General features: G+C 35.3%; 1 protein-coding gene and 1 long non-coding RNA gene across 17 annotated transcripts; both read right to left on the bottom strand.

Annotated features, from left to right (window-relative positions):
• Positions 1-565: 565 nt before the first annotated feature.
• Positions 566-12912, bottom strand: LOC132643796 (uncharacterized). Of its 16 annotated transcripts, none has more exons than XR_009583759.1 (9): positions 12616-12912; positions 9964-10036; positions 8976-9026; positions 7810-7895; positions 4102-4184; positions 2030-3694; positions 1657-1738; positions 1066-1178; positions 566-970 (listed from the first exon to the last, which is right to left on the bottom strand). It is a non-coding gene; the product is annotated as an uncharacterized LOC132643796 (long non-coding RNA). The 16 variants fall into 16 exon arrangements; XR_009583770.1 differs by lacking the exon at positions 12616-12912 and having other exon boundaries at positions 2030-2131; positions 2468-3694; positions 9964-10242; XR_009583768.1 differs by lacking the exon at positions 12616-12912 and having other exon boundaries at positions 2030-2145; positions 2475-3694; positions 9964-10242.
• A 772-nt stretch (positions 12913-13684) lies between these two features.
• LOC132643795 (DNA damage-repair/toleration protein DRT100-like) lies at positions 13685-15001 on the bottom strand. Its single transcript, XM_060360326.1, has one exon. It carries the CDS (start codon positions 14882-14884, stop codon positions 13790-13792), a length of 1095 nt encoding a protein of 364 aa, XP_060216309.1. The 5' UTR covers positions 14885-15001; the 3' UTR covers positions 13685-13789.
• Positions 15002-23504: the final 8503 nt, after the last annotated feature.

The following is a 23504-nucleotide window of genomic DNA, read 5'->3' as shown; positions in this document are numbered from 1 at the left end:
AAATTGGGCTAAGTAAGAGTTGCAACGCCGTCAAGTCACAGACATAGACACTACTAAAAAAACAGGGATTTTCGATCAAACATTTCGACCACATGAGGTCGAAAAAGCCTTTATTTCGACCACACGCGTAGGTCGATAACAGCTTGGTCGAAATCACATTCTACCGAAATTAAGGGAAAAATTATTTTCGACCACATGTGGTCGAAAAAATTATTTTTATATTAAATTATATTTAACTTTTTCGACTACGTGTGGTCGAAAACATTATTTATATTTAAATATAAAAATAAAATAAAAATTCAATTTCGACTACATGTGGTCGAAATTGTAAAATGGGCCCAGAATTTCGACCACATGTGGTCGAAATCTGGCAAGAATCTTGCTAAATTTCGACCACATGTGGTCTAAATTGAATTTTTATTTTCTTTTTTTCGACCTCATGTGGTCGAAATTGTGAAATATTTGGGCTGATTTCGACCACATGTGGTCGAAAATTTGTAATATGTTTTCCAGCATTTGCCAGCTTTTGGCAGCCCACCTGCCAATTTCCAAATAATCAAATTCATCAACCAAAACAGTCATCCATTTCATCAACAATGCAACACAACAACCATAAACAATGTTCAAACACTTGAACACTTAAACATTGTCCATTCAAACACTTATAAACAATCAAATTCAACCTCAAAGTACTTAAAATTAAAACTACATTCAAACACTTAAATATCATAAACTACATTCAAACACTTAAACATCATAAACATCATTCAAACACTTAAACATTATAAACTTAAAAGTACTTCTAATTCGAACTAAAACTACATTCAAACGCTTAAAGATAATATACATATCCATTTAAACATATCCATCATAAACTATTAATTTGGGCTTGCATACCCAACATCCTAGCCTCCGAGGAATTAAGTGTTCTTGTTACCTAAGCAATTTGATGCTTCATAGCTTCATACTCCTTAGAATCAAGAAAAAAGAAAAATCTCATCAGACCACAACATCCTATGTCTAATATATTAAAGTTCACCACACATCAATATCAAAACATGATACCTTAGATACGAAAGAGTCATTATCTTTAATAATGAAGGATTTCGGCCCACAAAATTGTGCCATTCAGATTTGTCAATCTTTCCGTCCTGATTTGAGTCTGCTTCCAAAAATGTCTGCACGTTGAAATACATTTACTAGTTACTAAAATTGGAATGGTAATGATCAGTAAATGCTTTTGTAAATGGCCATCTCCCATACACTATTCTTGGGCAACAAACCAACCACAATTAAGAATCCTTCCATCATTTCCCTCTATTTTAATTCAATTTTACAGCTCTTACATTCAAAGAATTTGCAGTTTGGGTTGTCACAGCATACCTTTACCTTCACTATCAAAGAATAAATTCCAAATTTTTCTCTCATCTTAGTTATGCCAGCTTAAACCAAGAAATACAACTAAATGTAGAATAAATATTAAAGACCAATTAAAAGAATACAACGAAGCATCAAACTCTTGGATCGCTTCTATTATTCTCACAATCAAAAAATTTAAAATGTTAGTTTTATTTGTCTTCTGTTCAAGAGCAACAATATGTATTATACCAAGAAAAGGAATGTATTCCATCAATGCCAAATTGAATGTTTGCATACCTATACCAAGAAAAGCAATACTCTTCACCAATGCTGTTTCATATTTTTAGTTGCGACCCGATCTCATCATAACAGTTCAGTCCTAAAAAATATGAACATCCAATTTTAGGACAGAGAGAACTCAGCCAAGAGTCTTTTTTTCTTCTACCGTAATTTTGTTCAAGAATATATATATATATATATATATAATAAACATGCTCACCATACTTGTAAGGGTGAGTTTGAAATTAGTATGAACATTTAGAAATGTTAAATTGCTGAGATAAAGAACCTAAGAAACATAGCTGATAAATGTTTAATCACTGAGATTAAGAACCCAAAAAACATAGGTGCAAGTAAAACATAGAATATCTGAAATTGTAAAGTGGATTACCTCTTGAACTGACCTACAAGGACAAAATTTGGTATTTAGGATTTGTCTCTTCGACAAATTGTGAAACACTTGACACCACAAATTTTGGTAATTTTAATAGGCCTGCAAAATATGGTCTGTAGAAGCTCCATATAGAAAAAAAGGATAGAAATAGAAAAAAGAAGAGTAGATAAGGTGAACATCAATAGATTTATGTAGCTAACTATAGTTTATCCTACAAATTTGAATATGATAACTAAAATTGTATAAGAAACAATTAACAAGATACAAATGATTTTTTTAGCCAATGCATCTTCTGTTGTTCATTCTTTTCATTAGATAATTATTAAATTATCTAATGAAAAGAACCCTCTGAAACTATTATTAAAGTGCCTTATATAGGTATGATAACCCTCTGAAACTATTGCTATATTTTCTTATACAGTAAGAAAGTCTCACCCCATACCCATGCCAGCTTCTTTAAGACCAGCCTCCCCATATTTATCACATATGGAACATTTCTCATCAGTCGACAAAACCTATTGTAAAAAATTAAATGCCATAAGAAGTGCTTGCAATATTGATTAACAATGACAATTAATCTTCCATGTTAATATATACTTATATATGTCCATAGGAAACTAAAGCTTGTGAGTTTCAACTAATAAACACTTAATAGCTATCCCAACCATCTTATGTCTATTCTTATAGAATACTTTTCAATAGCTGGTGTGATCTTTCCGGTAAAATGCTCCATAGTGGGAAAAAAGAAGAAGATGTTTTGCCATTTCTTTGGTAATCAGTCAATTGTTAGTGCAACCACCCCCTCCCCCCCCCCCCCCCCCCCCTCCCCCTTTTCCTTTTTACTAATTAAAAGAATAACTCATAGAATTCATGAATGAAATCATATGAAGATGTTCTGATAATTTTCATGTATTTCAAACATACCACAGAAAGCACACAAACTTTATGGTAAAAAACTTGTTAATAAAACATATTTACATGTACAGAAATGTAAAGAGTTGTTGTAAGGACTCAAATAACGTGGCTTTTCAAAGAAGGTGAGAAAATACCATGGCAATTCCTCGTGTCAGCAACTTGTAGTATTTTCATTATTTATCCACTCGAAAATAAAAATATAAACTCGATTAAGTTTTCTTTCTAAAGAAGATATGCTAATAACATGGTAAATTCACAGTTTCACATGTCCACTCCAAAATCTTCATCCATCTTCCCCCCATAACCTTCACTTTCTACTATTATTCTCCACACAAAAGAAGAAAAAAAGAAAATTAGTAAAGAGGCCAACCATCTAATCTTGAGCAGGTACAACAAGATACAAAAGAAAATTTAAATCTAGAGAAGCTAACTATGTACTACTCTACATCATATTTCACAATAAGATCATAGTAGAAAGCAGCACATCTCATATTTCCAGGAAGTATAAGAAAAATCAGCAGAAGAATGCAATCATCTGATCTTGAGTAGGTAACCATTATGGCTCTTACCAAAATACAGAAGTAATTTAAAGATAGAGAAAAGCCAAATAATTTTATACCATCTTTCAACAATAACACCACAGCAAAAAAAAGCATCACATTATAGGATTTCAGGGATCATACTCACTTGTTCACAATAGTAACTCCTTGCAAGCTTTCGATAAGCTAAACAAAAGCTTTTGCAAAGCTAAACAAGAAAAAATGGAGAATCAGAAACATATCATGAATGCAATGAATGTATCATTTTCATCCCATGATCGAGTAACCATCAGAAAAGACAATTATGATTCCTGTTGTAGCTGAGTCAAGGAAAGTTTCCCAACGCCTACCAAATGTCATGATTTGAGATACTTCCAGTAAGGTTTCAAGTTTCCATCCCTTTCAATCATTTAAATAAAGTATAACTAACTTATGATTTCAACAAAAGGTCAAAGGAGAACAAGGAAACTCAAAAAGATGCGGGTGAAAGACGCAAAACTTAGCCTAGTATTGCACTAACTCATGAACCAATCCTTCTGGAATGATGCAGCAGGAAGTCACAACCCCACATTGAAAGCCAGTAAGAGTATGTTTGGGCAATTAAGGGAAGACTACCTTGCTTATTAGCCCGGCATCTATTACGGAACTGCTAATATTCTTGAACAGCTCAAATAATGCTTCAACTTCACTCACACTAACTGCAAAAAAGGAAAATAACAGAGAGGAAAACATATGAACCTCTTATTCATTATGCCTAACGCCAATATAAGGCATCCAAATTCATCATAGTTAAACAATCTATATTTTATAAAGGTGGCATCCAGACCAATTTAATTTCAATATTTCATTCAATTTCAATTCAAAACCCTAAAAAAATAACATGATATAAACCCTAGAACAACCACTGGGATTTAAAAAAAGGTTATCAAATCTACTAAATATAGAAGGTAATGCAACTAACAACATGGTATTGAAATACAAGCTGGCCGGGACACCACGGTTATAAAAAAAATATTGTCAAAAAATTTGAAAGTTGGCAATTTATTCACTCCTTTTTTTTTTTGTTTTTTTTTTTTGATGCCAACTTTAAGCTATCCTATACAAAATCATTTTACATGCAACGATAGATGAAACTAAAGCAGAAAAGATGCTTATCAGAGTCCATAAATGATGAATCAACCACAGATCAACGTGTATAAGTAAAGAAAACATTTATGCATTTACCAGTTTTAAAGTTGTCCCAATGAATGTATTGTCAAAAAAACTCAAAAGGGGGCAAATTTATTCACTTTTTTAAACACCAAATTTGAGCTATCCTATACAAAATAATTTGAAATCAACCACAGATTCAACAAATAAAAGTTATCAAACCTATTAAATATGGAAGGCAATGCAACTAATAACATAGTATTGAAATACATTCTTGAGAACTAGTTCAATTTAGGGCTTGTATTCATGAGATTGAAAAAAAAAATACCTGCTGCTCGAAAACGGCGGTGGAGACGCTGCTGGTCGGGAAATGAGGTGGTTGCGAGTTAAGCGTCGACGGGTGGGGGGAGGCGTAGAGAGAGGAGAGGGAGAGAGGAGAAAAAGAGAAAGAGAAGGAGCAAAAATAAAACGAAAAGAGACCCAATGGGGACTAAAAAAAATCTGTTCAAATTTTCGACCACATGCGGTCGAAATTAGTTTTTTATTTTTATTTTTTAATTAATTTTTTTATATTTATATAATTTAATTATGTATAAAATATTTTTTTCCCATTTATTATTTGTACAAAAAATAATTTCGACCACACGTGGTCGAAATTCACTTTTCCAGTTAAAAAATCGACCCAGTGTGGTCGAAATCCTATAAAAAGTTTAATAAAAATTAAATTCTCCAAATTTCGACCACTTGTGGTCGATTTTTTTCCGACCAAAATTGTGGTCGAAATCTTTTGGTCGAAAATGCCCTTTTTTTTAGTAGTGAGACCAAGTAATAGTGGAGGCCGAGTCTTTGATGGACTTCAAGCATGACAAGCATGACAAAGGCCAAGACTATAAGTTAAGAGGTAGCAATGTCAAAGGTGGGGGAGACCGTGGCGAGATCAAGGAGTCGCAACAATAATACTCCAAGACTCACAGTGCCAACAAGTTCGACAACAAGAAGTCAAGTGGTCGTCAGGGCTATGCTGAAAAGAAATTTCCCAGACCTAAAGAGCCTCAGCACTATAGTGCATGAAAGGAACTAGCAGGCTCAAGGACAGATTCCAGGAACTGCACAGTTGGAGACAATCAGACTATCTGGAGCTGTCAAGAAGCAAGCTATCCAGCCTAGAGAGAATAGAAATCAATACGCGGACCTTACCATCAACAACAAGCTCGTTCATGCTCTAGTGGACACTGGAGCGACTCACAATTTTGTGACCAAGGCCGCAGCGAAGAGACGAGACTTGAAGTTCGCTCCAATGAACGCCCACATCAAGACCGTGAATGCTAAGCCAGAAAATGCTCGTGGTGTAGGCAATGGTGTTGGTGTCAAATTGGGCGATTGTATAGGTATGACAAATTTTACTGCCACTACTATAGATATCTTTGACATTGTTCTGGGTAAGAGTTCTTTAGACATTGCCACACGATGATCGACCCCTACCTCCAACGTCTCTTGGTCTTGGAGTGAGAAGGAGCTTGCATGGTGCCTACAGTGACTATGTTGCATGCACAGGGCCAAGCATAACTTTCAGCTATGCAGCTTATCAAAGGGCTCCAGAAAGGGGAGCCGACATTCATGGCAACCATTGCGAGTTTGGAGGAAGACCATAGTACCCAAGAGACACCGCCACCTTGGATAGATAATTTGCTCGAAGAGAACAAAGATGTTATGCCCGACGAGCTACCTAAGCACTTTCCTCCTAGGCATGAGGTGGATCACAAGATTGAGTTGGAGTATAAACCGAGCAAAGGTAATGTCATGGCCGATGTTTTGAGTCAGAAAGATGAGCTTGCTACCATCACTTCAGCAAGTTGGGACATCCGAGAGGCTATAAAGGAAGGCATGCAGTATGATCTGATAGCCAAACAGCTTATGGAGTTAGCCACCCAAAGAAAGATGAGGTCTATGTGCCAAAGTTTGGAGATATTAGGCAACGTATCATGAAGAAGTTTACCGACCGTAAGCGTTGTCCCACGGGTTTTAAGGTTGGGGGCATGATTTTAGTGATGTTTAATCCGAGGCAGTTTAGGGCACTATAGGACGTGCACCAGAACTTGGTACGGAAGTCAGAGGGGCCGCTTAGGATCGCTGCCAAGGTGGGCACGATCTCATATAAGTTAGAGTTACCGCCTTATCTTAAGATTCATCCCGCCTTCTATGCCAGCGTGCTCAAGCTATACCATGAAGATAAGGATGATCCAAGTAGAGGCCAGTCAAGTCGTGTGCTGATTACCATCATTGTGCCACATGATAGGGAGATTGAGGCTATCATTGACTACCAGGCTACGCGAAAACAGGGGCAAAATGCCACCGCCATGTTCCTTGTCCATTAGAAAGGACAATAACCGGAGGAGGCCACGTGGGAGAAATACGAAGACTTGTGGCAGTTAAAAGACAAGATTTGAGAGTTTATGTAGCAGTAGTACGCCGCGGTCGTTGCACCGTCAGGTAGGGGAGAGTGTGATGACTCGCAACATCATCATGGCACCTAGGTGCCATTTGGAACTATTTTTGCCATGTGGATGCTTACATGGAAAAGTGGCTAGCATTTGCGGGAACATTCTAGAACCATGGATAGCTTCCTGGGAAAGTCTCTAGATTCTTATGAAAATATCTAGGAAGACTTTCTTGGAAGGCCTTGGAATCTTATGGATTTGCATGGAAGGTCCTTAGAACTTTCTAGCCTAGTAGATAATTCTAGAGAAGGGTCTTTTTTGTAAATATGTAGGGACTTATACAATATTTATTATTTGCATACTAGTCCCTAGGTGAGTAGTAGAAATAGAGGGACATTTATTTGTAAAACCATCAAGCAAAAATCATGTCACGACCCAACCCCGTAGGCCGCGACTAGTGTCCGTGCTGGACACTCAAACGTACCCAATGACCCAAACCAGCATATTAGCAGAATATATCAATATAAAAGTCAGTCAGCGTTACTAATTATCACAGATGAACATATATAGCACATGGAAGCCGATAAGGCTATCACAGATCATAGCAACCCAAAACATATACAGAACCCACATGTATGTCTACAGACCTCTACAGAACACATCAGAATCATAAGACGGGACAGGGCCCCGTCGTACCCCTGAATAGCATACATATGTACAATGGCAGAAGTTGTACCAAAATATAGGCTCCGGACAAAAGAGCGCTCCAAAATAGCAGGATATAGTCCTAAGCAAGCGGGTCAGCAAACCTGTCGTCTGTACCTGCGCGGCATGAAAACGCAGCCCCCGAAAAAAGGGGGTCGGTACGGAATATGTACTGAATATGTAAAGCCTAAAGTACAGAAATAAATCATAGTCAAAACAGAACTGGCAAAAAAGAGTGTAGTATCCAGATTATTAAATGCATATTTTCAGAACATAAAGAGTGTATGCAGAAACATATGCCATATCATATCCGGCCCCGCCAAGGGACTCGGTGAGCAGAACGTGGTCGCCACCCCGACACTAGCGCCACAACACATCATGCTCCAGAGTAGGGAATAACCCCGTAATATAACATATCATATCAGATGGCCATATCAAATCATATCATGTCATATCAGAATGTGTGTACATGGCACAACATACTCCACAACCCATGTACAAGTAAACCTGCCCCCTCACATCGAGGCACGACGAACAATGTAGTGGAATACGCTTGACAACATATCCTGGCCCGGGCTCAGTGAAGGAAACATTGAGGCATCCACGAGTGGAGTAGTGAGAAACTAAATGCAATATAAAATACCATATATTTCCAGAGACTAGATAAGACATAACGTACGACAAATTGAAATAATGGAATCGGACAGAATCGTAGTAGCTGTATTTCGGATGTCATAATAAGTACGGAAAAATAATCTTTCTGAGGTCGCTTCCATATTCCAAAAATAGCTTACAAGACTCACGGGAACTATTAAAACAATTGTCCTTTAGTAGCTAGAAGGATAGATAAAATGTTTCATTTTTCATGGCTTGAAAATAAGACATTAGTACAATAAGGGACAAGTCGGGAATAGTGGGCCCACCTCGGGTTAACTAAAGCGATGGGCGCCAATTACGTAAATTAAGTCTATGGAGTCACCTATGGAGGTTCTAGGGACATTCCCTAACTTTCAAGGCAATTTGAGAAAGCTTGCACAATTCTTTCAACAAATCATACAATTAGTATTCAATTCTATTGAATGAAAAAGGGGCATTTTCAAACGCGGATTCCGATGAGCAGAATACTTTCCGAGGCTCGAATCCGATCCTAGTACACCTAGGACATGCCAAGAGAAGGAAAGGGATAGCTTTACATACCCTTTTCGCCCTTTACGCTAGTCCAAATTCAATTCCCGTTTCGACAAGAATCTGCAATTGGTCACATTTACCAATTATCAATTTCAAGTCTTTAAGTATTCAACCTTAATTAATATTTGTCTACAGAAATTTGGGCAGCATCTCCCCTATACATATAGCATCCCCGAGAATTTAACTCGGCCAAAACAACCAACAACAACCCAACAACAACACTAACAACAACAACAATTACTACACAACACAATATAGCATAACTAGTCCTCTTTCCAACATAGTGCGATAACTTTCATTCCAACTTCACATTTCCAAACCAATTTCAATGTTTTCATATTCCTTACTAATCAAAATCATTGCAATATCATTCGGAAGCATTTCATATCATTTCTACAAAATATTCACGAAATATACAATCTTTCCACCAAAGCCATAATGCATCCAAAACTTCTAATCTTTAACATACATATTCATAGCATGTTTCTATCTTCCAATTTCATCAACAATCATCATAATATGCACCTTAACAACTTCATTTCCATAATATCATAAAATCATACTAAAATGTCATAATCTTCTACATTCCATTTCAATGCCAACTTAAACCATTTTTCCTTCCTTTACACTATAAGGATCACAACAACACAACTAACATATTAAACAAAATTAATTCATTCCCATTCCTTCATGGAGTACCACACGGCCAACACCACATTACCAACCTCAACTAAATTCATTCAACTTTTATTTTCCAATATAAAGTCCACCACAACTACAACTAGAATACATCATAAAATTCAACTCATCTCATCCATACAACATCACACACACACGGCTACATATATATATATACACACCCACTTTGTAATCTTCCATATTTTCATAATTTCTACTTATTTCTACATGTTACAACACACACACACACACACACACACACACACACACACACACACACACACATATATATTCCAAAGTACAAGGAGCAAGATCTTACCTTTTTTTCCCAAGCTTCTTCACCAAACCCACTTGCTAATTTGAAGAAACAAGCTCCCTATCTTCCAAATTAGCTACACCAAGTTGTAAAGGGTCCTTGAATTAGTGGAAATATCACAAGATAACAATTTTAGAGGCAAGATTTTTGAGGGGTGATGTTGAGGAGCAAGGGCCGAATGGCTCTTGTTGTTTTGCTCTTGGTGTTTTATTTTTTTTGCTCTTGAAGCTTCTAGTGGATAGATGAAACATATATGTGGCCCCTTTTTATCTCATTTTAGCATATGGAAAAAAATGTGTTAGTCTTGGTGGGCTTGGCCATACATGGCCGGCCACACCCTATATATTGGGCCTTAATTTATCATCCATTTTTTTTTAGCCCAATGACTTATGGATCACATTTTGTAATTCCCGAAACCAATTTTCGAAATTCCAATTTTGCCCTTAGCCTTCCTCGACACTTCCACATTAATATTCTTTCATAAGCAACTCATGCGTTAAATAAAATCAATTATTACCTTATTTCTTACCAGTCAAAGTTATTTCGATTTTTCCCGAATGCGCAAAGATACGGGATATAACAAATCAATCAAGTCTTCTCTAATACAAAAGCTTCTTTTAGCAATTCTCTCTTTTCTTATTCATCTACTATTCCCTTAGCGATCTTGTATAGTAATCTAGGCTGACTTGACATAGCAAGATCGTGAGCAAGTGGTGCAAGAACGTGAGCGAGTTGTCAAGTGCCGCACGTGCGCTTAGTTGAAGACTAAGGACGTGACATTAGGGTGTGTTTGGTATCTTGGAAAATGTTTTCTACAGAAAATGGTTTTTGGTAAATAAGTGATTTTCTTACTTATTGTCTTGTTTTTTTTATAAGTAGAAAACAATATCTCAAAAACATTTGTATATATTCTAGACAAACATTATGAGGATGAGAGAGTAGGGGTGTGGGTATGGTGGGGGTTGGAGGGTGGGAAGAGCCAATAAGTCACTTTTGGAAAATGTTTTCCTCCCTACCGAACACAAACTTAAGGCTGTCATTTGCATATAATAGAAGATTAGAAGTCCATCAATTGTTTTTATAATGCAGCCGTATAATGTCAACATTGTTAAATATGTTAACTTTGGGTATGATTAGAGAAGTCCCCTCAAATAATGTACTGGGTACTCATTTAACCAAGAAGAAAACACCAGTAGGCCAACTTGTTCTTAGATCTCCTACCAAACTATATCTAAGATGTGATAGATAGCTAAAAAGGTAATATAAGGTCTAGGGAAACAAGTCATTCTAAATTCCCAATAATTGAAGAGAGAAAAGGTGAAAGGAAGATAAAGAGAGCAAGAGAGGGTGGGTGAAGCAACTAACTAGTAGCTTTTAAAAAGAAATCTGTCATATGAACATATGGCAAACTCTCCTCTTTTAACTCAAGACTATGGTCCACTAACAAGCCATCACATGTGTTGTCTTGCAATGCATTAACGTCGGCACCTTACTGCTGCAGCAGCAGCAGTTGCAGCTGATGCATGAATAGAATTAATAGAAGAATTGCATTTGCCCGACCGGTCTAAATCACTATAGAGGCAAAAGATTGGATAATATCTTTCCATCTGCCTAAATTTTTGATAGATAAAGCATAGGAGATCTACTATATATATGAAGTTTATGAGTTTTAATAACAATATCAAATTATTAATATATAATAATGATTGGTTTTGAGCCACCAACGATGCGTGCACTAACTGTACAATTGGATCTTGAAAATAATGACTGGATTCAGTCAGAGGCGGAGTCAGGATCGAAACTTGTGGGTTCGGGATTCTAATTTGATTAAGTTATTAGGTTCTAAATTAACAATTTATACACATTCAATGAAATTTTCATGGTTTAGACCAAAGTTACTGGGTTTGGCCGAACCCATTAGTCGTATGCTAGCTCCGCCCCAGGATTCAGTCAAGTATTTATAGATATTTAATGGATTACTAAATTATCGGGTGCACGTCAACCTATACGTTACGAACTAAATCCGCTTATGAGAGAGTTATTCGGTATTTTTGCTGGTGAAGAAAAGTTACCCGTGGAATAGCTGCGTGCAAATTGGACCACTAATATAAAGGTTCAAGTCACAAGAGAGGCAGCAAAAAATGACGGTGTCTTTCCAGCTACATAAATGTTGATGGACTGAATTACTTATATTTGTTGACGGAAGATAGCAAATATGGAATAAAATATTCAAGAGCATGTAAAATAATCTAGATACCCCTATTATATATTTGAAGGGGAGTCTTGGCGTAACTGATAAAGTTGCTGCCATGTGACCAGGATGTCACGGGTTCGAGCCGTAGAAACAGTTTCTTGCAAAAATGCAAGGTAAGATTGCGTACAATAGACCCTTGTGGTCCGGCCCTTCCTCGGACCCCGCGCATAGCGGGAGCTTAGTGCACCGGGCTGCCCTTTTTACCCTTATTATATATAAAAATTTGATGGACTGAATCACTTATATGTGTTAGATGAAGGTAACAAGTAATAAATGAAGTATTCAAAAGCATGTACAGTGACCTAGATACAATCACTACATATAAAAAGAAGAATTAAAGGGAAGGAATTGCTGATGCGTGAAAACAATTAATGGAAGGAATTGAATTGAAACCAACCAACCTGTTAGAATTTATTGCTTCCAGGCACGCAGATATCACCCCATGATCTTTATTGTGTGTCATGTGATTTCCCAATTAAACTAAGAAAGATAATTGGAGATAATGATTTTACAAAGAAACAATCGAACCTTAAACAATATTGAACTAAACCACTTGGGTAAACTCTTCTCATCTGGTTTGTCCTTCTTTACTTGTGGATATATATAATCTTTTTGTCTCGTTTTAAAAAGGCTACAAGAGCTTACCCAATACTTTTTTCCATTTTTTTTTTTTTTGGCTTAACATTTCAAGTGGATAGAATCTATGTTTTTGTTGTTTTGAGGGAAATAAATAATCATAATGGAGTAGTAGTTTATGGTTAGCACATTTAGTCGAGTACATGTTACTAGATCGTTCGTACCTAAATTAGGAGTTCACAATTTATAGGACTATCTAAAACCAGATATTTTGATTTATATTAGTCAAAATGTAACGACTATTTTCAAAAGAAAATACTATGGTTTGGTAAGGAGGGAATTTCACATCTAAAATTGATGTCGGTACGATTGTTCTGCCTATTTTTTCTCGAAACTCTTTCATTAATTGAAAATTCTACTAATTAATCAAGTCACCTACAAATTATGGCTTTTCCAGGACAAAGAGAATCCAAGTGGGTCAGATCTTTGAATCATAATCCTTTGTTTTTAAACTTTTTGCGTTATTTACAATATACCTGTTATAAAAATAAATTAAATGACATTGTTTTCCCCTAAATGATATATTTTTCTACATAAAGTTAAAAACATAAAAGGATTTAACTTATATTTAGTAATTTAACTTGTTATACTAGTAAGTTATCTGTCCGTTTGCCTGATAAGTAATTTTACTTATTATAATCAATTACGATATGAAAAATCCTTAATTTTACACTGTCATTTGCATAAACTTTCCCTTTATTGACTTTAGTTTTCATCATAAAACTGACAACCCCGGCAAAATATATAAGAGATCCTTTAATTATATATCCCATAGCACAATTATTATATATTGAAAATTACACATCTTCTATAAACACTCTTTACTCTTAAGTATCACATAATACAAGCATATTTACCATATATAAAGTGTTAAAAATCTCCAAAAAACATTAAAATATTACAATTAAATTTACCTAATAGGAGTAGCAGTTATTACACTTAATGACAAGGTTTAAGGGGCTTCCCACATAGACAATCATTATAAGTAAAAGAGGAAGCTTCAAGGTGGTCGAATGGAGAACCTGCCGGAATCTGACCACAAAGGTGGTTATGACTAATGTCAAAGTGACCAATAAATGTTGCCGATGATATGGACTTAGGAATCCTTCCTTTTAATTTGTTGTATGATAAATCCATTACCATAAAGTAAGATCTTTCATCAAATGAATCAGGAATGTACCCTTCAATAGAGTTCTTGCTCAAGTTCAAAATGTTGATACGTGAATTAATCAAACGAGGTGGTATAGTACCAGAAATATTGTTACCATCAAGATTTAATGTTGCAAGAACGTGCATATTTCCTAGTGATGGAGGTATGCTACCGGAGAATCTGTTCAAAGAAAGATCCAAATCGGAAAGCCTATAGATATATGAAATGGAATATGGTATACGACCCGACAACCTGTTTCGACTCAACAAAGCTCGACTCAACATCCTTAATTTCCCAAAATTTGTTGGTAACGTTCCATAGATGCTGTTGTTTCGGATATCTAAATGCATTAAAGATGATAAATTGGTTAACGAACGAGGGATGTAGCCAGAAAGATTGTTCTCAGCTACGTTTAACACGGTGAGTCGACTCAATCGACCTATCTGAGAGGGGATTGGTCCGGTGAGCTTGTTTCCGACTAGGTCAATGACTCGGAGTAATGGTAAGGACGTAATACATGATGGAATGGTACCAGTAATGCCTTTCCAATCAGCAATAGTAAGGCTTGATAGCCTCTCCAGCTTACATATAGCTGGAGAGATCGTTCCGGTCATGTAACCGGTACGATGAGTTTTTTCGAAGAGAGGATCCTCAGATTCACCTCGTAGGTTAATGTCAGCTACTCGATGAGTTAATGGATCGCAACTCACCCCGTACCATCCATGACAACAGTCGTAACCTTTCCATGAGTTGAAAATTCCCAAGTGGGGTTCATTTAGGGCAGCTCGAAAAGCGAGCAATGCTGCCCGATCAGATGGCGGGCAGGAATAAACGGCTGAGGTCATACCAAGAAATAGGATGGTAATGTACATGAAGCTGCCCATCACGAGGGGTTTTTGTTTCTCTCTCTCGAAAATTCAGTGACTCAGTTACACACTCTTTCTTTTTGAAGACAACTTTGCATGTGGATTCCTAATTTCATGCACCACGTTGAAAAGAGTGAGACCAGCTAGGGTTTTATATAGTACCGTATAGGGTTTTTTTGTTTTGACGATTTTGCCCCTCACGTGTGGTGTATCATTTTGAGTTAGCAAGTCAACATGCGTCGGGATAAGATTGAGACAGGAAAGGAAAAAGAAAACAAATAAAGGAGAATTATTAATTAGGTGAAGGTAATGAGAAATGGCTAGGTGTTGGACCACGTGGCTAGTAGTCATCCAAGTTCTAGGGATGAACAAATTAATTAAAAGAACAAAATAAAAGAGCCTTGAAGTTGAAGACAACAATTATTTATTTGCACTAATTTTCTGGAGGTGGGCGTGATGGAAGGAGCGTAGGCATTAGAAAAAAAAAAAAGATTTTCACAAGTATTCTAACTATTTAGAAGAGCCGGTTGGGCACCTTTTCCGTCATCCAACCGGCTCCTTTTTAATCGTCATTTCAAGTTAAAAAACAAATTATGAGCCCCATATATATTAAAAAATAATAACTAATATTAAAAAAAAAATTGGGCTCCATATTAAACACCAACCAGTATTAAAAAAAAAAAATGGAACCCACCACATCCAAACTCACGGAAAAAAAGTGGACCCCATATTAACAAAATCAAGCAATATTAAAAAAAAAAAGTGAATCCCATATTAAAAAACAAACAATGTTAAAAAAAAAGTGCTTAGAAAATCAAACAATTAAATCAATAATGATGGATTCAATGTCACATGCGTATCAACTCATTAGTGGGAGCAAATGAAATTATTGTACAACAACATACTTAAAATACTTATATGTGGACCCCATATTAACAAAATCAAGCAATATTTTTTTTAAATCAATAATGATAGACATGCGTATCAACCCATTAGTGGGAGCAAATGAAATTATTGTACAACAACATACTTAAAATACTTATATATTAAAATAAGATAGAGTTTAATTACTTTTTCATTTTTTCCTTACTCTAATAAATGTGAAAAGAGATTAATGTCATAAAAGAAAAAAATACTATTAAATGGAGATCAAATAATTAATAAGGTAAATTAGTGAAATTATAATTCTAATTGAAGTTTCCTTAAAAAATCGTGTAAAAAATAACATAACAGGTAAAATGAGTTAAACAAAAAATATTTATTAATAATTAAAAAATAGAAGCTCTTCATGGACCCATATTAAACATCAACCAGTATTAAAAAAATAAAAAATAATAATAAAAAAAAAAAAGTAGAACCCACCACATCCAAACTCACGGGGAAAACAAAGTGGACCCCATATTAACAAAATCAAGCAAGATTAAAAAAAAAAGGTGAATCCCATATTAAAAAAACAAACAATGTTAAAAAAAAAGTGCTTAGAAAATCAAACAATTAAATCAATAATGATGAATTCATTGCCACATGCGTATCAACCCATTAGTGGGAGCAAATGAAATTATTGTACAACAACATACGTAAAATACTTATATATTAAAATAACATAAAATTTAGTTACTTTTTCATTTTTCCCTTACTCTAATAAATGTGAAAAGAGATTAATGTCATAAAAGAAAAAATAATATTAAATGGAGATCAAATAATTAATAACGTAAATTAATGAAATTATAATTCTAATTAACGTTTCCTTAAAAAACCGTGTAAAAAATAACATGACGAGTAAAATGAGTTAAACAAAAAATATTTATTAAAAATTAAAAAATAGAAGTTCTTCATTTAAATAGAAAATCAAATTTCTACTTTGTTTCATTTTAAACATGTAAAATTAATATAATAATTTGAATTAGAATTATCCAAATCAAAATTTGATAAAAAAAATTATATGTATTACTTTACTATTACTACTATATAGAAGAGTCGGTTTATAGAGGCAAGATCGTCGTCCGTGTTCGGTCCTACATTTTTATTTAAGGGCAAAAAAATCCTTTGTGGTCCCACCCACTTTTTTATTTAAAGGTAAAAAAATGACGTTTTACATTTTATATTACCAACTCTTCTAAAAGGTAGATAGAAATACTTTATTATATTTCTATTTTTCTACTATATAAAAGTATCGGTTTACCCATGCTTCGTCGTCAGTCACTCTTAAAACACAAAAAGGTGGACTCCACCCTCTCCAAACTCATAAAAAAATGGCGGACCCCACCCTCTCCAAACTCATGAAAAAAAAGTGGATCCCATATTTAAAATAAAAAAAAAAGGCAACGTCAAAAAAAAAAAAAGTGCACCTCATATATTAAAAAATCAAACAATGTTCATGTAATTCCCAAAGTATCCTCATCAAGTCAATAATAGTGGATTCATTGTCACATGCATATTAACCCATTAGTGGGAGCAAATGAAATTATTGCAAGCAAAAAACATGGACCCTATATTATTACTTTTCTTCAAAATATTTAATTGCTGTATTTGCTATTCCGCCATGTCATTTATTTGTTATGTTTACTAAAATAAATATACTTAAAATTTATATATTTAAAAAATAAGATACAATTTAATTACTTTTTTATTTTCATTCTTACTCTAATAAATGTGAAAAGAGATTAATATCAAATGAAGATCAAATAATGAATAAGGTAAATTAGTCAAATTATAATTCTAATTCACGTTTCCTTAAAAAACCATGCAAAAGACAACATGACAAGTAAAATGAGCTAAACCGAGAATATTTACCAAAGATTAAAAAATAGCATTTCTTCGTTTAAATAGAAAATCAATTTTTACTTTGTTTCGTTTTAAACATGTAAAATTAATTTAATAATTAGAATTAGAGTTATCCAAGTAAAAATTTGATAAAAAATAATAAGTATTTTACACCTTTAAATTAATCGAATTAAAATTGAAAGTATCAACTAATGCTTAAATATTGCTATTATTTTGTCTCAAAGAGAGGAAAATAGTTTTCTTTTAAACGATTCTTCTCTTTTAAAAAGTATTAAGAACTTTTCATAGCAAACATGAATATAATAAAGTTTTAGATACGGAGCACAAACAACAATGTTATATTAACCGTATTTTGAACGCAGTGTGTATATATATATATATATATATATATATATATATATATATTATCACTATCTAAACACAACTACATATACATAGATACACTATAATCCGAAGTGTTGGGCCCGTGTGCAGCACGGGCATAAGCCATCTAGTACAAAGGAGAAAGAGTGAATTCCACTTTACACATATAGGACTTGTTTAACACTTTTGAACGAATTTCTTTGTAGTTATTGGAAAAGGAAGCTCCTAACTAATGTATTACTAATACTTTTTCTGAAAGAGAAATTGGATTAAATAAAATGTTATTTTATCTAAAATGACATAAAATATCAATACAATTTTTTCAAAAATGACAAATATGCTATAAATATACGGTATTGTGGATGTCCATTCAAATATACAGTTAACTGGTAAGCTTACAATTAAGCAGACAGCTTGCAAGTAGCTCAAGCAGATAGCTTGCAAGTACCTCAAGCAGGCAGCTTGCCAGCAGCTTCCTCAGGCTTGCAATCAAGCAGGTAGCTTGCAAGTAGCTCAAGCAGGCAGCTTGCCAGCAGTTTCTGAAAAGCCTCGCAGCAGCTTCCTGAAAAGCCTCGCAGTAGCTTCTTTTCCTCTATAAATAGGAAGTTAATTCAGTTCATTTATATATCAGTTCAAAGTTGAATAATATATCAGTATCTCTTTATATACTTGTCTCTGGTGTATTTACTTTATAGTCTTTATTTTATAACACGTTATCAGCATGAGACTCTGCCATCTCGAGCAATTATTTTAAAAGTTTCAAAGATATCCGTCAGAATGGGTATCATGTTGAATATCTTGGTATTACCAAGAATGTCTCCGGCCAGAAATATGTTTTGGAGAAATTATCAACTTTGTCTTCTGGCCTGTATTATGCAGAAATTAGTACAGTTGAAGCACACTCTATCGTAAACCAGAAGTTTACTGATTCAAGTACTTTTGTGCTTTGAATGATCGAATGGGTCATCCTGGATCAATAATGATGAGGCGAATCATTGAAAATTCAAATGGGTATCTACTTAGGAACCTGAAGATTCTTGAAAATGGTGAATTTTCATGTGCTACTTGTTGTCAAGGCAAATTGATAACAAGACCATCGCCAATGAAAGTTGGTATTGAATCTCCTGCCTTTCTAGAACGTATACATGGGGATATATGTGGACCTATTCACCCACCTTGTGGGTCATTCAGATATTTTATGGTCCTAATAGACGCATCTTCAAGATGGTCTCATATGTTCCTCTTATCATCTCGCAACCTGGCGTTTGTGAAATTATTGGCACAAATAATACGCTTAAGGGCACAGTTCCCAGATTATCCCATTAAGGCTATACGCCTCAATAATGCTGGAGAATTTACATCTCAAGCTTTTGATGATTATTGTTTATCAGTTGGGATAAAAGTTGAACATCCTGTGGCTCATGTTCATACTCAAAATGGCCTTGCTGAGTCCTTTATTAAGCGCCTGCAATTAATAGCAAGACCACTAGTTATGAAAACACGGTTGCCCACTACCATCTGGGGTCATGCTATCTTACATGTAGCATCGCTTATTCATCTCAGACCAACTCATTATAATAAATACTCTCCGTCACAATTACTATTTGGCCATGAACCAAATATTGCTCATCTCCGAATCTTTGGTTGTGTTGTATATGTGCCGGTTGCACCACCACAGCTCACTAATATGGTCCCCCAAAGAAGGTTAGGAATATATATTGGGTTTGAATTACCCTCTATTATTCGCTACCTTGAACCTTTGACGGGAGATTTATTCACTGCTCGATTTGTAGATTGTCGGTTTGATGAAACGAATTTCCCACAATTAGGGGGAGAGAAAAGAGAAATCAAAAGAGAAATTGTGTGGAAAGTTTCATCGCTCTCTCATTTTGATCCACATTACCCTGTTTGTGAAATGGAGGTCCAGAAGATCATCCATTTGCAGAAAATAGCAAATCAGATGCCGGATGCATTTACTGATTTGAAAAGAATAACTAAGTCGCATATTTCTGCAGAGAATGCGCCTATCCGAATTGATATCCCAAAAGGACAGTCTTCTAGTGCCATAACTTCTGAATCCCATACACGTCTGAAGCGTTGAAGACTATTGGGTTCCAAGGATAAAAATTCAAGAAAAAGAAGCATGAAAAATTGTCACGACCCAAACTGATGGGCCATGACCAGTGCCTGAACTGTAGGCACCAATGAAATTAATCGAGAAAATCATGAAATAGCTTAACATTTTTACATCATCGTTGAAATAATATTTGAGACCTTTAAGCAAAAAATCACCCTCAACGTAATCCTCATAAAAATATTATCATTTTTAACATCATAAGAAGCTTTAACAGTCATAAACTTCTAGCTTTTGAAATCAAGGAGGTTATGGAAACACTTATGGGCTCATACCATAGGAATCATGCCTTTGAAAGAAAGGGACGAGCCTTAACATACCTTTCGGTCGTCTTAGTCGTTCAACGTTTATCCTTCCAAGCTCGTAAATCTACATATAAATCATTCATACTATTATTAGGCTCAATGTCATACGCTCATCTTAAGACTTCAATTTAATTCCGTTTAGAATTTGCCGAAATTCGGGCAGTACCTCCCCTGTTTATATGCCTAGCCTAAAATCACAATCCAACAATCAACAACAACAACAACAATACCAACATCACAACAATATTATCAACACCAATAGGCTCCACAAAACATCCCACACGATCTTTTCCAAATTTCTCAACTAACCATAACAATATCCACAATACCATAATCAAAGAATTATATTCAATTTAATCTCATATTAATCCAAAAATCTCCTTTCAAATTCATTCCATAGTCATCATCTTCACTTTAATAATTTGCAACTTCTATACTATGATTCTCTTCTTTTATAGGACTTGCTAAACCTTCAAATCAACTTAACCATGAGAAATAGGATGGAGAACATACCTTACACTAGAAGAACTTCACCCCACTCAACTTCTTCCAAGACCAAATTTATCGCAACATTAAGTGGAGACAAGAACAATCCTTCTCCATGACTTAGCTTGGGGCTTTGGAGTTTAATCCTCTTTTGTGATGGTATAGAATGTTTTGGAATGGTGGAGAGCCTTCAAGAATATTCTTGTAGTGGAAAGAGAAGTGTGGAAAATTCTAGAGAGGTGTGGAGAGGTTAGGGGAGTTCTAGAGGATTATGGAGTTGAATAAAAAAATGACTAAAATGAAGTGTAGAGGCCCTTTTATAGGTGCCAAATTCGGATTGGGCCGGGTCACAACATAAGTGGGCTTTTAAGTGGATTTTTCCGGATTCCCGCCCAAGTTAGGGTTCCTCTGACTGTCCGTTTTAAAATGCCCACAACTCCCTGCTCCGATGTCAGATTGACGAACGGTTTGTTGCGTTGAAAACTAGACTCGATGAAATTCATTTTAGGATTTTGAAACACCTTAAAACTCCTCATATACTCGGATAAATACCCCTCTAAATTTGACCCAAAATTCTGTCCAGAATTCTGCCAACTTTTTTTCCAAATTTTCGACAAACTTATTTTCTTCGCTTTGCTTGGTCCCGAAATCTTATAAAACTCTCCATACATGATATTTATCATTAATCATACTTTAATGGTCATATCCTTTGGTTTCAAGGTTTTCCTTCCCGGTTACGACTTACAAGATCGTAATTCATCCTTTACTTCGTTGTTACGACCTTCCCATGGCTTGTACCTTCCAAAACTTCATGGAACGACTCCGATACTCCATTAATATGGTGAAGTACGTGGCATGCTCATGCTCTGAGAATGCGAGGTGTAACATCCTTCTCCCTTTAGGAACATTCGTCCTCGAATGTTATAGCTTGCGAGCTTACGACGTTTTTATTAGTTTCTTGAAATGGTTGTCCTCCTTTAGTTCCTGATCTCCATGCTCTTATACTATGGGCTCATTAGTATTCTTTCATATCCTCGCAATTCTCTATCGAACTCATTCATTAGTTCCATATCCTCATGTTCTTATGTATGTACTCAGTAGTCAACTGATATCTAGTTACTGTCCTGACCTGTTGCCCTTAAGATGGTCTTAACTCATGATTGCTATGGCTCCCTGCCAGTCTATGAGCACTCTAAATTGTTGTACTCTTTTGCCTTGCTCCTTATTTCTCTACTAGTAGACAAATTCCCTTGTTTAGATATGACACTCTTCCTTGCTTGCTTCTTGGTGCTATTTTAGATTATCCCTTTTTGTACTCGTCGACCTTATATACATACCACATCATCTCCTTTTTAATTCCTTGGTCGAACTCTTTAATTCCTTACAATATCATCATATTCATACCTGAACTTTTCCTACAATTTCCTCTCATCAGTTTTAGCATAATTGCAATATAAACTCATAAACATGGAACTAAGATAAAATCCTACTTAATCATAACTTCCTTTTGATACGAGTATTCTTTCTTCTTAAGTCCTTGATTCTCTTGTACCGGTGATCATTTGAGACTTAAATTAGCTGATGTTCTTCTTTGACTCCCTATCATTGTTCTTACACCATTTTTGTCGGCCATTGCATCAAGACGATTGTCCATATGGTTCTATAACATATAGTCTCACATTTGATACGGCCGGTGACTTGTGACTCCACGACACATATAATCTCACATTTGATATGACCGGCGACTTGTGACTCCACGACTTACGAGGTACTTTTTAATCTTAGGTAGCACTGCTGTCTTGCTATTCATAGGCACACTATCTCCCTTTCCTTTGGAGATGATTGAACTCCTTATACTTATTCCTCTTGTTAAACTTTCATCTCTTCTAGTGCTAAGATTTCCCTTTCTTGAGCTTTGGAATATTGTAGCTCATCTTAGAACTGAATTTGTTCTTTCCCTCTTTTAAAGGTGTTTTCATATATTATAACCTTTGAGTGTTAACCGTCTTTGATAGTCATCTGGCCGACCTTAGCGATCCTTCAACTCCTCTATTCTATATAATGCCGGAGTTCTTTTCATCGCATGGTTTAACTTGTTTTCCTTTTTGCTAGTTGAGTTCTTGTATCAAATCAAAATGCTTATACATATCGAATACAATCCAAACGCCTTCTTTATTGTCTTTTCACTTCTACCTCTCATGACTAGTAGTCCCCTAGGTTAATGAATTAATGGGGACATCGGAATTCATTAAGCCCCTTATGGAGTGTTCGACTATACCACGCTCTTTTAGCCCTAGTCTTTCTCCACGACTATCTTCTTAATATCCTTGAAATTCTCCTTGCTCTAGGTTCCGAATTTCTATTTATGTCTATACTATACCATTGAAAGTTGATATTCAACACCATCCATTCCCACGACTCGTCCTTTCATTATCTTAGCTCATTTGTCTCGTAATTCTCCTTAACTACTCGTTTGCATCGCAGCTATGCATCATAGTCCTTCTAGTGTTCTATCAGCTCTTGTTCTTAACATGAAATCCTCACAAAGTACACCCTTTCCTTTCTT

Source organism: Lycium barbarum, chromosome 6, assembly GCF_019175385.1.
Source record: "Lycium barbarum isolate Lr01 chromosome 6, ASM1917538v2, whole genome shotgun sequence".
NCBI lineage: Eukaryota > Viridiplantae > Streptophyta > Magnoliopsida > Solanales > Solanaceae > Lycium > Lycium barbarum.
This window is presented reverse-complemented; position numbering and strand designations above follow the sequence as displayed.

Excerpts from the sequence above, each read along its gene's own strand:
- LOC132643795 (XM_060360326.1), bottom strand. The coding sequence starts at position 14,884 with ATGGGCAGCTTCATGTACATTACCATCCTATTTCTTGGTATGACCTCA.